The 14,087-nt window shown below is 46.1% G+C and overlaps 1 protein-coding gene across 1 annotated transcript in view; it reads right to left on the bottom strand.

Moving 5' to 3' along the window:
* Rhogef3 (Rho guanine nucleotide exchange factor 3) overlaps positions 1-14,087 on the bottom strand; it is a 117,832-nt gene that overhangs the window by 3,118 nt on the left and 100,627 nt on the right. The window contains exons 10-15 of the mRNA XM_076898667.1: positions 10,952-11,079; positions 3,635-4,030; positions 3,418-3,520; positions 2,942-3,130; positions 1,336-1,547; positions 132-232 (exon numbers count right to left, since the gene is read on the bottom strand). Of these exons, the coding sequence (XP_076754782.1) occupies positions 132-232; positions 1,336-1,547; positions 2,942-3,130; positions 3,418-3,520; positions 3,635-4,030; positions 10,952-11,079 (1,129 nt within the window). The remainder of the gene's footprint in view (positions 1-131; positions 233-1,335; positions 1,548-2,941; positions 3,131-3,417; positions 3,521-3,634; positions 4,031-10,951; positions 11,080-14,087) is intronic.

Genomic DNA, 14,087 nt, shown 5'->3' with positions numbered 1-14,087 from the left:
TCAATGTGCAAGAAATGAAAAATAACGATCGATCACTTATTTGCTTGGGAGGAAAGGAAGATGAGACGTGGTCTACTAGTTAGAACTGAAGTAGAATCAAGTTCACCGGAATTGGCAAGTGTTTACTTTACCTGCAGTTTTGGTGCGCATCAATGGTGATAGCTGATTGATACCCAGTGGCTGGCTAAGTGAACGCCTCAAATTTGTCCGAGAACTCCTCCCTTTCGCGTTACTGGGATCAGAGTAAAATCGACGTTAGTTTCCCTCTTCGTCTGCACACGTTCGGATAAAGGTTCAACAAGCTTTGTGTTTACGTAGAAGCATCGATACAACATTCAGCAACGAATTACAATAGGTAAATATATATATATGTATATATACACACGACAAGGTATACACGTGTATACAGAGTGGTTCTATAAATTGCTCGGCTTAAAAAGCTTGACAGCCCGTATACATTTCTGTCCTTACGTTGAGCACGAGATTCTTTAAACGTTTGTCATTGTCGCGGTACTCTTCGTAGGATTTGTCACGAGAGTAACAGAATTACAAGTTTCGGAAACATTTAGGAAAATTAAAAAGAGAAATCGAATGTCGAAGAACCACTCGGTACATTGTTACGCGTGATAGATCAACTGTTTTACGAGGAAAAATTAAAAGTAGGTGATTTGTTATAATACCCGTCTACCTACCACTATTCTCCCTCGATTTACTGGAAAGGTTCGAGAATAAAGAATTTAAATTTCGTCAAGGACAATCTTTCGAGTTATTTTGATGATATTTAATGTCGTGCTATGATTCGTCCCATACGAAGTTCGGAAAGATAGAGTTAAGAAAAAGAAAGAGAGAGAAAGAGAAAGAGAGAGAAGAAAAGAGCAGCGAATATCTGTTATCCAAGTACGCTCGACCCGATTCCCCGCTAAAAAACAGCGGTAATCGAAGCACCTAGATCTTTTTATCACTTATCTCGTGGCAGCCCACACATTCATTGACCGTCGAAGCCGATGCCTTCGAGTGTTTGCTTTACCGAAACCCAAGCAGTCGTCGTCCGTGCGCCGTTGAATCCAATTATCAAAACATTAAACGTTAATACACCGGAGTTCTTCGTCGATACACCGATTCGATTCTCGTTAAAATCAACGTTTACAGAGTCATCGAACGTTCTACTCTTGGCGAGAATAGCGACACAAGGTAAACGAGAAAATTCGGTCGACGATCGCTCCGGGTTTCCAGCTCTCCCGTCAGCGTTGACTCTCGCAGATGGCAAAAGGTCAATGAGGCGTTTGCGATAAGGGTGCGAGGGCACGGGACGCGTATCGCGGCGGTAAAACGCACCTTCTCAGCGTAACGATATCATGGGAGGAGTGCCTCGGACTGAGCCTCGGAGGCCTCGTCTTGATCGGCGATGGCGTCGATAGCATCCTTCTGTAATTGTGCGCGTGGCTGTAGCCGGACCTCGTGTCCCACTGCAGTAACCTCTGCCCTCCTAAATCGCTGTTCGTTCTGCGTACATGCTGATGCCTCGACGTGCGACTCTGCAGATCCGCCTAAAAAGTATCACAACCGCTCGTTAACGTCGACGATCCCGACGTGGCGGAGGGTCTGCTCGCGCGGCAACCGAGGAAGACGCGACTCTTCTGGGCGTGCGACTTTCAGCGACCCATCCCGGAGAATCGCCTCATCATCGGCCCAAGCTGCGAGCCGTTCCCATTTCTCTGATTACCATTAGACTCGCATGATGTTCCGTGGAATTTGGTTAATGCACAAACACCGACAGGTTGTTGCGATGCTCGTCTTGCGACGGTGAACTCTTTTATGTACACGTGGTAGGAGCGTGATTAGCGAACAGACTTGCGGGTGAGAATGTACTCGATGGCCGTTAGCTTTGTCGAATTAGTTCCGTGTGATTTATTCTCGCGACGTCTCGAGCGTTGTTTTCTTTAAATTTACTCGAAAGTACCACGATGCAAACAGACGGGATATAGGTTCGAAGTGACCCGTTGTCACAGGCGATCACGTCGTTGAAAGCAACGTGGACGCGGGGCAAACGCTGATGACTCGACTGTCGTCTACGATTCTCCATAAATCGTGTCGTGCTTGGTCGCGCGGCGCGGTATCAACTAACCAGGAGCGCGTTTCCTCTCCTCGTATCCTGGCTAACGCGATATATTCTCTGGCCGCGTATCAGGGACTACCGGTGATCTGTACGAGCGTGGCTAAACCGTACACAAACGTGAGTAATGCCTGTTATTGTGTCCAAGGAAACAGTCATACGTGCGGCCCCGACAATGATTACAAATGTGCGACGCTCTCAATAGCAATTATAAATCACCGATTAGGAAAATGGGGCACGGGATAGGATTATTTTATGACACGTGAATTGAAATTGCGCAGAAATGAAATCGATGGCTCGCAAACGCGAATATCGTTAGACGCACACCTTTCGCTGTACCTTAAAAACAGGTTTCGCTTATCATCGTACATTTGCCGGAAACAAATTAAACGAACAACGTGTATTTGCGTTTCGAGCCGTCGAGATAGAAGCAGTGACACAACAAAAAACGGATTGCTTTTACATCCATCGAAAGCGGAAGCGTTCGTCTTCGACATCCTCGTTCCTTGCTGCCAGACCCACGCGATTATTTCCAATAAGCCTCTCGAACTTAATTGTTCCTCGATTGTACAATGAGTTATATAAAAAGGAGAGTGTTCCGCGTCGACGAAGCTAAGCAATCAAATTAATTAATCCTTGTTCGATAGTAGAATCCACACGGAACGCTCTCCTTTTGCGGATGCATCCATTTAGTCAGCGATATTAAGCGTACGCAGATAAACGTCGATGATGTTGATGCGGTTGCCGTTAGCTGGGCGGTTGGTTAATGATTAACACGATGATTGCATACAGCGGGGTAAACGGAGGGCAAAGAACGCTAGCCTTTACCTTAAACTTGTCGATCAGTATCTGGTTGATGAGCTCGGACTGGGGTCGTGATTTGTCGGCGACTCGCCTACGAAGGGCTGGCGGGCTGTCCGTCTCGTCTTGGACATCCGTGTCGTGGGACTCGGAGCTATCACCACCCCCCATCGTTCCACCACCACCGCCCCCAGTCAATGCTCCACCAGATACCATCTATATCGTTCATAATTTACTTCGTTACTTCTCGAGTCTACGATGGATTTCGTTTTTGTTTCGATACAGTGTCCGTCGACTGACGCGACGCTTCCCAGAAGGAAATTTACTTTACACGGGGAAGATTGGATACGGCGTCGGAGCGGAGAGTGTGTTTCCAGACTAGGAGGGATTTAAAGAGACGCTGCGCGTCTCGTTCGTTTGACCGATTTTCGGTTCAATTTTCATCTCTTAAGCGCTAAAGTACGAGTATGCTTCGTCTACTGTTAAATCACCAATTTCCTTACCTCGATCTGTATCCCACTGTCTCCGCTGTTACATTTCGCGTTCCTGGCAGCCTTGCTACCCTTTTTCCTCTCCTTGCTGCTCCTCCACACGAGAGGGCCAAACCTGTTGGAGACAGATTCAACATTTACTTAGTTTCAGTCGAATTACCAATTTTCTCAACGAAAAGGCGATTAATTTTTATAGGAAAACGAAGGAGCAAAAAGGCATCGAACTAACCGGAATTTCTGGTCATTACTGGTGTCTTCTTTGTGTTGAGTGGTCTGTTCGGTCACAGTCGGCGGTTCTCTTTCCTCCTCCTCGTCCAGAGGACCAGATCCATCGTTATCTTCGACCGGACACTCGCTCTCGTTGCTCTCTTTGCTACCTTTCTTGTGGAACCTCAAGGAGAAGCTCTTTCGGAATTTCTGCAGAACGCTCTCCTGCTGGCTCTGGGTACTCGAACGGGGAGGGTTCTGAGCCACGGAAGTTGTCACGATATTGCCACTCAGGTTAGAGGACTGTTCCTGAAGGCGTGAGTGGGAGACCAAGGGTATTGTCGCCTCTGCCAGAGGATGCTCCGTTGTTACGTGACCCGTTGTACCCTCGTCCTCTTCGTCTCCCGACCATTGTCGACTGTTCAAACGTCATTGTACATTTTAGGATCGGTTCTATTACGAAATTCCGTACGAGAATTACTGTTCCAAGATTACGTTTACTCTAGGGTAAGAAATACAATATCGTTTTCATACGTGTCTGTGGTTAATTAATTAGCAATAGAAATTTAGTTCGCTTCAATCTCGATGTTCGTAACGTAACGCCTTCGTTGCTATTAGAAATCTCGATTTCGAAAGCACCCTTGCGCGCCCCTCACGAAAAGACCCAGCTCATCCCCACTAAACTACTTAGGATTTCCCCAAGCTAATTCGGCTGTTACTACCCACGGAAACGGAAGGACGAAGCGGATTTCCATTTTGTGCAGGCTCACGTACAACGCGTGCTTCTTCACCCGACCACCGGACGTACAATTTGGCAACCGACCTCCGGTATTTCGCCATACGCGGTACGATTTGTCATACGCTTTCATTTCGTTATAGATAGATAAGAGAGCCGATGGTCTCAAGCGTTCACTTTCTCAAAAGAGAAGCTCTACTCGTTCGAAACGATTTCTCGGACACCTCGCGCGTATAAGAATTAACTCGTGCCCGCGCTGATCGATCCCATGATCCGTTTAATCGATGGCCCATTGTGATCGAGAGGGAAAAATAATTTATAGGCCGCAGAAGACTCGACGTCGTATCTTCCCGCGGCGCAAAGGCCGCGGGAGACGCGCATCGTAAAATTGATAGATCACGAAGGTGCGCGGGTCAATTTATGCAGCTGGACGCGAAGCACTGCAGCTGACCAAGCGGTCGAACGCGGCTGCATAACGGAAACAACTCCGTCGCTATTTAACAGCACTCCTGCGCGCAGTCGGTCCGCGGTAACGGAAACTCGTGGTCCGCCATTCGCTCGCTTCACGAATCGCAGACATCTCGCGTTTGATTACAATTTCTCGAACCACGGTGAAGAGGAAGTTCAGGGAACACGGCTCGTGACCCGTTCCACGCTCGAGGAAGTACGTCTATGCCCGAGTGTTTGCTTTAAGGAACAACGGCGAACGTTTTATTATTTCGTTTGAAGATACGAACAAATAATACTCTGGCAGCTAGTGCGCGATTTTTTAGAGAACTAGTGCGAATGCTGGTGCTTTTCGTTCGGAGCAATCGAGATCGCAGCGATACGGTTTTAAGTGGAACTGTTCACCACTTGCGGAGTGGTCTCTATGCGTTATTGCTCTAAATCGCGGTATGATCAAGCTAGATATTCTACTGTCCATTTTTTAAGTGGATCTGGTTCTATGTGGCTCGAGATACGCGATTCTTGTTTCGAACTAGATGATGCATCGATTCCAAGAAACGCGATTCGTAAGGGGAAAATTTCTTGCATTCTCAACATTGAACAAGAGATAACGATCTAATTCCAATTCGATCGATTTCATAAAACGTCCAGCGTGTTAAACTCGCTGTATGTTAATGTTAGAGATATGTAAAGTGTAAGATTGATGTTATCGAAACGCAGCTGTCAGAATTTTCATTTTTCCGTGGACGTTTACTCGTGCGCACGATTCATCCGAGTTCGATTAATGGGAAAACATGTTGCAGCGTCACGTACCACATCATCGAGACAATTTTGATCGATTTTTTGTCTCTTCCAGATTAATGCTTATCCAGCGTGTTTTATTGCCTTTTGTCCGAGTTACATTTTACGCTCCGTCTGTTTCTCGTTCTGCCGTGTTTTTCCCAGCTACTCCGCGAGATTTCTCACGAGCAACACCGGCCAGCAGTTTTCACTCCGTTTAGAAACATCCTAGATGTAAAATGTTCACGCGAAACGAACCACTGCGGTCGTTAATTGTTGCGACCACGATTTCATTATTTGATTTTTTAAATCGAGAGAAACTCGTTTCCAGCTTAGCACTCGTCCGCGGGTGAAAAAAAATAGTGGGTACACAAAGGGAGTTCTTTCATCCACGGTTCCCTGCTTATGAAGCACCAGATAGTAACATCCTTGAGGTTATTCGACTCACGAAGAACCACTTGCAACCACTTTTAGACAGGAAATGCGTCGAGTGACGGCCAGCAGGCGACTGAAACCTTCGTCTGGTGCACACAAAACCGCTGCCCTATGCCTGTAGACATCCGTGTGTGTCCGTTCGTTGGTGCTCGTAGGCCTATACGATTCGTGACATAAAGATATTCACGGAAATCGTCCTTCCTGTACGTTAGAATTCTTACTCCACGACAAAAGTCTACCGCTGTTGCGCCACGCTCCGACCGGGAACCCTCACTTGTTGATCAAACGCGGAACAATCACGTGCACGCACATTCCCCTTTTGTAGTCCTTTTCGCGAGTGTAACTTCGAAACTTCGATTGTTAAATGCACTCGACCGGATGAAACACCGGACAACTGTCACGATCTCTTCGACAGAGGAGAAAAATCGCTCCACTAACCGTTGGAATTCCCGGCTTAAAAGCATTTACTTGCGCGTACTCCGCGTGGCGACTTCGCCTCGCTTTGTGGAATCGCAAAAGGTCGCGCGTCGCGGGGCGAAGATACGGGGCCCATTCTCGAAAAGAAGAAAATCGCTTGAAACCACTCTGGCCCGAGGAAGGAAGTGCATTGAACGACGAGCCGCGGCCGACTGAAGGCTCCCGGCAGGCACACAAATCTACTCTCACGTGTGTTCCACGTGCCTTTGTGTGTGCATGCGTGCGGGGGTTCGTGTGCCGGTGCACCTCGTGAACTCTTCCCAGAACAGATTTCAAGGGTCGCTTCAGGTATAAACCGAGGCAGCGAGGGTTGCGAGTTTGCCCCCCACCCCCGCTTGCTCCGCTCTCTTTGGGTGCTGCTCTTTTTTTTCCCTCCCTTCTTCTCTCTTCTATCTTCGTCTCCTTCCACCGCGTCTCACCCTCGTTCATTCTATCCTTGTTCGTCTCGTTGCCTGGTTTCGGATCGTGGGCGGGAGAGGAGCGGCCAAGGAGAGCCGTCGGTCTCCACAAAAGGTACCATTTATCCATTGTAGTGACAGTGGCCTGCTGGCTCCTCTCTCGTTCCCCTTTTAATCGGCAGAATTTTTACCCGCTCGTCGCGTGTAGTACGCGCCACCTTCCGCTGTACCAATTCGATGCGCTGCACCAAATTCCCTTTTCCTCTCCCTCGTTAAGGACTGCTAATCTCTGTTGTCATCCCTCTTGGTCTTCCTTTGTTCTCCACCCGCTATATCCCTCCGCGCTTGCTGCAGATTTACACGCGCGAGGCTCCAGCGAAATCGGTACTGCAATCTTCCTCTGTCCCTGGAACTTCAGAGAAATCGATGGTGGTCTGCTTTTGTCCTTTGCGAGTTTAGAGGCTTCCGGCGGCGACAGTTCTTCTAATTGCCACGCACCACGAAAACTGTGGCAGCTCGATCTACAGGGTGGTCTCGCTTTCTTAGTTTCGGAGCGTTTGTCAAGATCGGGGTGCGAAATAACACTGTGCGCTCCTTTCGTCTTTTCACTCGTAGAGGGATTATCTTGTTTGACGTTAGTTCGCTTGAAGTTACATCTCGACACCTCTATGAGTTTCCATATGTTATCCTTAGATGTGTTGGAACAATTTCAACTGTTTGCTTAACGAACTAGGCAAAACGCGGGGGAACACGGTGTTGCATAAACAGCAACTCGCGAATGCACTTCCTGTGTAGCAATTGTAGGTCGCACAAAATTTTGCAACGCATCTACGTATCGCTCCTCGATTTTCTCAAATAATTTGTCTAATCAGATAAAAGAGACATAGAAAGAGAGAGAGAGAGAGAAGGAGAGGTTAAAAGCCAGTAATCTGGCATACATCTAAATTTTTGCGATGAAAATTTGTAGAAAGTTTTGCCGAACGGAAGCACGAAAACTACGCTCGCGTCTGGGATACTATTATTTTTCATGATGTATAGGCCGCTCGGCACACTCTCGTGCAGTTTTCTTGATTTATTAGTTGTACGGAGCCGGACACGTGGCACGGACAGACGATAACTTTCCTTTTTATCGGACGGTGTACAAATCTAGCGCTCATACATGTGGGTGGTACTCAACTTTTGTGGGTACTACGTGGGCGCCTGAACGAGCTCGGTACTGTTTTGACGAGAAATCGATCGTTAATTTTCTCGATCATCGATCACTTACAAGTTCAGCCTCGATCTCCTTCGTCTTGCGAAGACGAAGTAACTGTATATAGAGTGAAACCTATCTCCTTCGGATCACGGATCACTTTCCAGTGCCTTATTATAACGAAAATTATTGTCTTACGTCGATTATACCTGCGTAGCGTTGAGAAATTTTCGACGCAGCTCGGAAATGTCCAAAGTAACAGCGATAAAGAGAAACTTCATCACTCTTTCACACGATTAACGGAAAGTAGGAAGTTTTCTACGCCCGTGGGAGCTCAGGGTAAAGTTTCTTGTTTCCATGAGGCGCGAGATGAACCGAGGCTGCGATGGAGTCGAGGAATATTAAAATATAACGTTCACCGTCAAAAGAAACACCTCGCGTATATTCGCCTAATATTATCAAATAATCTGTATTAAATAACAATGTCAGAAAATAATTTTATTTTCCAGGAAACTCGAATTTACTGAGTTTAAATTGTATCTGAAGATTTTTCCACTCGAAAAACAAAACTGCAGTCACTGATTCAGAGAAATTCCATCGAAATTAAGGAACTTTTAATTAAATTCCGCCCGAAGGAAACTCTTTCTTATCCTTTTTTAATTCGTTACATCGTCTTGGATTTTAAATGCGAAACATCGGGAGCCCCAACAAGAGGAAGTTCGCGGCGCAAACGGAGCGCGCGAGTCGGGGAAAGGGAACTCTCGCTATTCCCCAAAACTTCAAATTAGAATAATGCCGAGCGTCTCATTGTTGGGGTTAGCGAGTTGCCAGAACTTCCGAAACGAACAAAATTAATGTTCCCTTAAATTATACCGGCTCGATGCGACTTTAACTTAGTCGCGCGATGAAATCTCCGGAAAGATTTTAGCAACGGATTGAAAAAAATAAATGGGCATATAAAAAACGTTTAATAACGCGGTTAAGTCAGATCGTTAGCGTGAAAATAACGAAGGGGCACCATTATGTACCGAGATCGATTATTTCAGGACTACTTTCAGCAAGAGACGTTGAATCGGTCGTACAATTAAATATTAATGAGGGTTGTTTGGGGGTGAGACAGACCGGAAGCGAATGTACGGTTCCGTGAAATTGAAGGGGGATGTCGCTAGAGATTTTCTATTCAGCTGGTAATTAGAGCAACGACCGGATGAATGTTCGTCCAGGTACAAAGTCGATGGAGCCGAGCCGGGTCATTCGGAGTAACGTCTTTATTCTTGCCTCGGCAAACAACCCCGGCTGCGAGACACGCTGAAGGGATCAAGAGTTCACGATGGAAAGCTGGAAAGCACGAGGCAGCCACTTCAAACGAACCTGAACGCGATCACCCCGGGAACCTTTGATCTATGCCCGGCTATTCGATCAGCTGTTTTTTTTTTTTTTGTCCTCAACCTATTTTTAACTCTTGACGAGCTGTCGATAATCTAGCAAAGTGGAAATTGCTGCTCACGTCGGGGTAACGCATTCTGACTTCGCCACGGTTTGAACAATCTTTTCCCGATATTAGATTGCCGCACACGAATCTGCTGTGCCTGGTAAGTAAGCTCGAACGAAGATTTTTTTTGCTTCTTTTACGAGGCACTTCGATGAAACGAATCGACTGAGAAACTTTCACTAAATCCTGGAACTATAATTTTCTAATTTTTTTCTACGGGTAGACTCCTGCTTTTTCTTTAATTTCACGTCGAGCACTTCCACTCCGGCTGCCGAGATCGCACCAAGTGATTTGTACGACGGTTCGTTCATTAGATTGTATTACATTACAAAGGATACGCCGGGCCAGAAAAGAGGAGGCAGTTAACTTGTTTCTCTCAAACAAGTTCGTATATTAAAAATATATAAATGCCTCGTTTCCTATATTTGCATCCGTCCCATGCTAAGAAAGTAAACTGTACGCTCCTCCAATATTTGCCCGTATAATATTTTTCGTCCAAGGCAAACACGGCTCCCTGAAACAGGGAAATCTCTCCGTGCAAAGCCTACGAGACACGAAACGGACAGGTTCCGTAGCTTATCTGCCGCACCCCAGCTGTGTATGCGAGACAAGCCGACATAGAACAAACGGAAATCGCGAGCACATATCCCGAGAAATTTTCAATGAAAATTCCCGATTCATTTCTTTGAAATCGAGAAAAACGTTTGCGGTCTAACTGAATCTGCACGCAAACGGTGACCAAGATTAACCTCGATGAAACCTTCCCATTTCTATCGAAATACGTTCACTTCGATTTCTGAAAAGGTTTACGACCGCGAGCTATTTTCGCGCAGACTATAAGAAGAAATTTCGCAAAAACAAAGCATCTCCGTCAGCCGCGAAGAATTCCATTGGAAATATTTGAAAAAAACGAACGATGAGTAACGATCGCCGAAATAAATGGTGGAACGAAGCAACGGCCTCGGACAGAGCACCTGGGCCATCCGAAAAGATCGCAGATGCGGAACGTTCAGACGAGGGTGCGGAATCGTGGCGAGACGCCTTCTCCCTCGCGTTGGTGAACGGTTCTACGAAATTTCAAATCAAACCTACCTGCGTGTTACTCATCGATTTTATCGAAACATAGTACATTCGCACATAGTACAAACATAGTACATTTTTTAATAGCAGTGATCAACGTTTAAGGGATGAAATCGACCCCCAAAGTTGGGGGTATTATGTTAATTCGACATTAATATAGAATCAAAATTTTAGCCCTTGAATACTATTAAGAATATCGACGAGTAACAGAAAGGTAGATTTAGATTTCGTTAGATGAACGGAGCACGGTGGTTGCCGAACCGAATGGATAGCGAAGAGCGATTCAAAAATAACCCACTCACCTTTCCACATCACGGTCCAAGAGCGCCGGCGTGCTCGACGCTTTGATACGCCTCTGCGCCTTGCTCAGCCCAGAGATTCGTCTTCTCTCCTTCCCGGGGTACGCGCTCGAGCGTTGATCGTGCAGCGGCTGCAACGGAAACATAATCGAAATCATTTTACACGCTGCTGACGCATAATTGCGCGATGCCCTCCTCCCGTTTCTCCTGCCCCACGCGTCTGATCGAAACGTTTGATACAACAGAACCAGCCGATAACCTCGCGCCCCGGGAAAGTTGCCTCAGCTGTCTGGCTTTTCTCATGATTCGACACGCACGAACGCTCTCGATCGCACCTAGCTGAACAGGCTCGCCGACACGAGCCTACGATCGAAGGATATTTCGCCGTCAAACGTGTCTTGTTAGTGAATTATTTCGTAAGCCGACCGCGCTCAATGTTACGCGCCGTGTCTGGGTCACTGTGCCTCCATTCACGCCTCAGAGGGGCTGCTAGAGTTCCTCTCCTCGAGGATCGATAATGGGATGCGATTCATAATGGTACGTATTAATGGTTCGCGATTCGTGTAGGAAGCAAGTAGTTTCTACATCGATGGTATTCGTTTCATTCACTGATTCAGGATTATCGGTTTCAGCCACTTGCAAATGATTATTTAAACGCGTTGAATAGAAGGAATTTGTATTAATAGCGACAGTGCAGAATGATTTTGGAACTGTGCGAGTGATCGTGTGTACTTTTGCTTGAATAATCATCCCTCTTCCGATTGTACCTCAATGTCGGAAGACGCTCTGTATAAATTACCGATAACGATGCTTGTGTGAAATATTATTAGCAAGGTTTAATGGTGTCAACCAGCCACTGTTATCGATGGAGTTTGCTCCCGTTTACAGATGTAACGATCAAAAATTCGTGTGTCGCAATAATTTCGCGGTGGTTTCCGTTCGCATTGGGAACTTGGAAATGAAAGGGTTATAAATGGCACGGAGCCACAAAGCTTGATTATATCTCTGCGTTGGTCTACTCAGCAGGCACGATGTTTTGCTAATTAAGATCGATCTGCCGCAGCGATGTTTTAGCTTCTCTATTTTATTATTTTAATAAAACGCTCGTCCGTTTACGGCTATGAACGCGTTACTTAATTATCCACGCGGCACATTAAGGGGGAAATCCAATTAGAGACATTTTTCTTTCGAAATAAGAAACACAACTTCCACGACATTAATTAATAGATTATAAATTCCGCAGAGATAAACTCTGTTGACTCTAGATCGCGAAATTAAACGAAGGAAGGATATCTTTTTGATCGTAATACGTTTATCGTCGTAACAGATCGACCTGAATTCTGCCATGGCAAAATCTATGCGATGTCAACCTTTGGGTCACTTGCTCGGAACAAATAGGGGAGCAGGTCGGCTATTCTTCGAGCTCGGCTCAAAAGCAGTTCACCGCTTCTCAACGTATATCCCGTCTAACCTTTTGTTCTCACCTCGTACCGTATCTTTTTTGTCCGGACTATATATCCGATCGTTGTAATTTCTTCTTGCACAAGTGCGTAGAATATTTTCCAATAAGCGCAGGATTATCTTTTTATTTCAAACAGACGTCTGTTATTCCCAGTTCCTCCGTCCTACGTTTCATGGCTGGTCGAAATCTGTTTGCACCACTTGGTACGGTTCCCACGTTACGCATAATGGAGTTCACAATGAAATGCGCCCGCTGAATCGTTCCACTTCATAGAATTACCGGTGTCGGAGCGAGCACAGAGCGCGGGGTAACAGAGCATCGATCGCGCCGGTGTGTATCCACCTTCCGGTTTTCTAAACGAGCTCGGACCACATTTCTGTCCGCCGCCCCGTTTCCAAAGGGAGGTCGAGAAGTCACTCGACTCGTCGAGGGCGGGCATTGTCCGCGTCACTGGTACCCTCTGAACAACGCAAGAATCCACCGCACCGAAATCTCTCGATGCCATTGTCTCGCGCTTTTAATTACAAATAGTTGCTGCTTCCTTCAATTTTACCGCCTTTTCATTGCCTTCTCGCTCGGCACCCCTTTCACCGACCTTTCCGCTGGCCACCTTTCCCTTCTCGCGAGGAATCTCCACTCCAAACGCATTCTTTATACTTTGTAACGTGGGACAAAGAGTCAGCCCTTTGACGTTCGATGTATCGGACATTTTTTTATGGGTTCAATTATGCAGGTTAAAGAGAGAACGTTTTTATGCGTCTAATATTTTCTTTAATATTTTCAGGAAAGTAAGAGGCGCAACGATACGTGGAGAGACCCAGTTTCGGATATTGCGGCGAGGAGAAAAGTCGGTTAATTGGATCGCTGGATGAACCACGATCGTTCTGTACGAATCGACGCTCGAATCATCTAACTCTGATATTAAGAAAAGCTGTCTTTTCTTAATATGATATTAAGAAATTCAAGACAGCTTTTATTTTAATATGGTAAGTATCTTTTTCTAATTAAACAGTTTGACGATGCTACGGTTAAAAATATTCTGCGAAGAATCGAACGAATAGTTTCTAGTTAATATCACGCTGCTCGATCGTAACGATCGTAACAGTTGAAAAGTTGCAAATTTTCTAATTAACGTTCCGAATGAAGGCTAGAATAGACGGCCTTCCAACGCGGCAAGAACTGGATACCAGCGTTAAGGAAATATACGGGATAGTGGTGGCGAGAACCGCGCAAAAATGTTTTACAGCGTTGAATATGCATATAGACCGCGAAGAGAAAGAGAGAAATACCGTACCTACATGCTAACCTTTAATTAAAACTTTTAATTAAGGTCGACGCGAGAAGTTCGATAGCATCGAGCTACATTTCTGCCGCTGCTCGATCTTTCTTGAGCGTGTCCGTCGTGTCGATGCGGAACGGAAAAGTTCAAAATCGTTAACATTCGAACGTGCGCGGCGAAACGCCCGACAAAATGGCCAGTCAATGAAAATATTGGGTTTTGTCTCGATCCCGGGTACGCGAGCGGCCATTCAAATTCAAATTCATGAACGCTCGACCTGGCCAATTCGGATACAAAACGCTGCTACCAACTGGAAAATATGCATCGCCAGTGTGTTTGCTTCTGTTACACGATACACGAGTTAAAATTACGACTCGAATCAACGAGCAAAATGTGAG

The sequence above is a fragment of the Xylocopa sonorina genome, chromosome 7 (assembly GCF_050948175.1).
Source record: "Xylocopa sonorina isolate GNS202 chromosome 7, iyXylSono1_principal, whole genome shotgun sequence".
In the NCBI taxonomy this organism is placed as follows: Eukaryota; Metazoa; Arthropoda; class Insecta; order Hymenoptera; family Apidae; genus Xylocopa; species Xylocopa sonorina.
The sequence above is the reverse complement of the archived record's forward strand: the minus strand, read 5'-3'. Positions and strand labels throughout refer to the sequence as shown.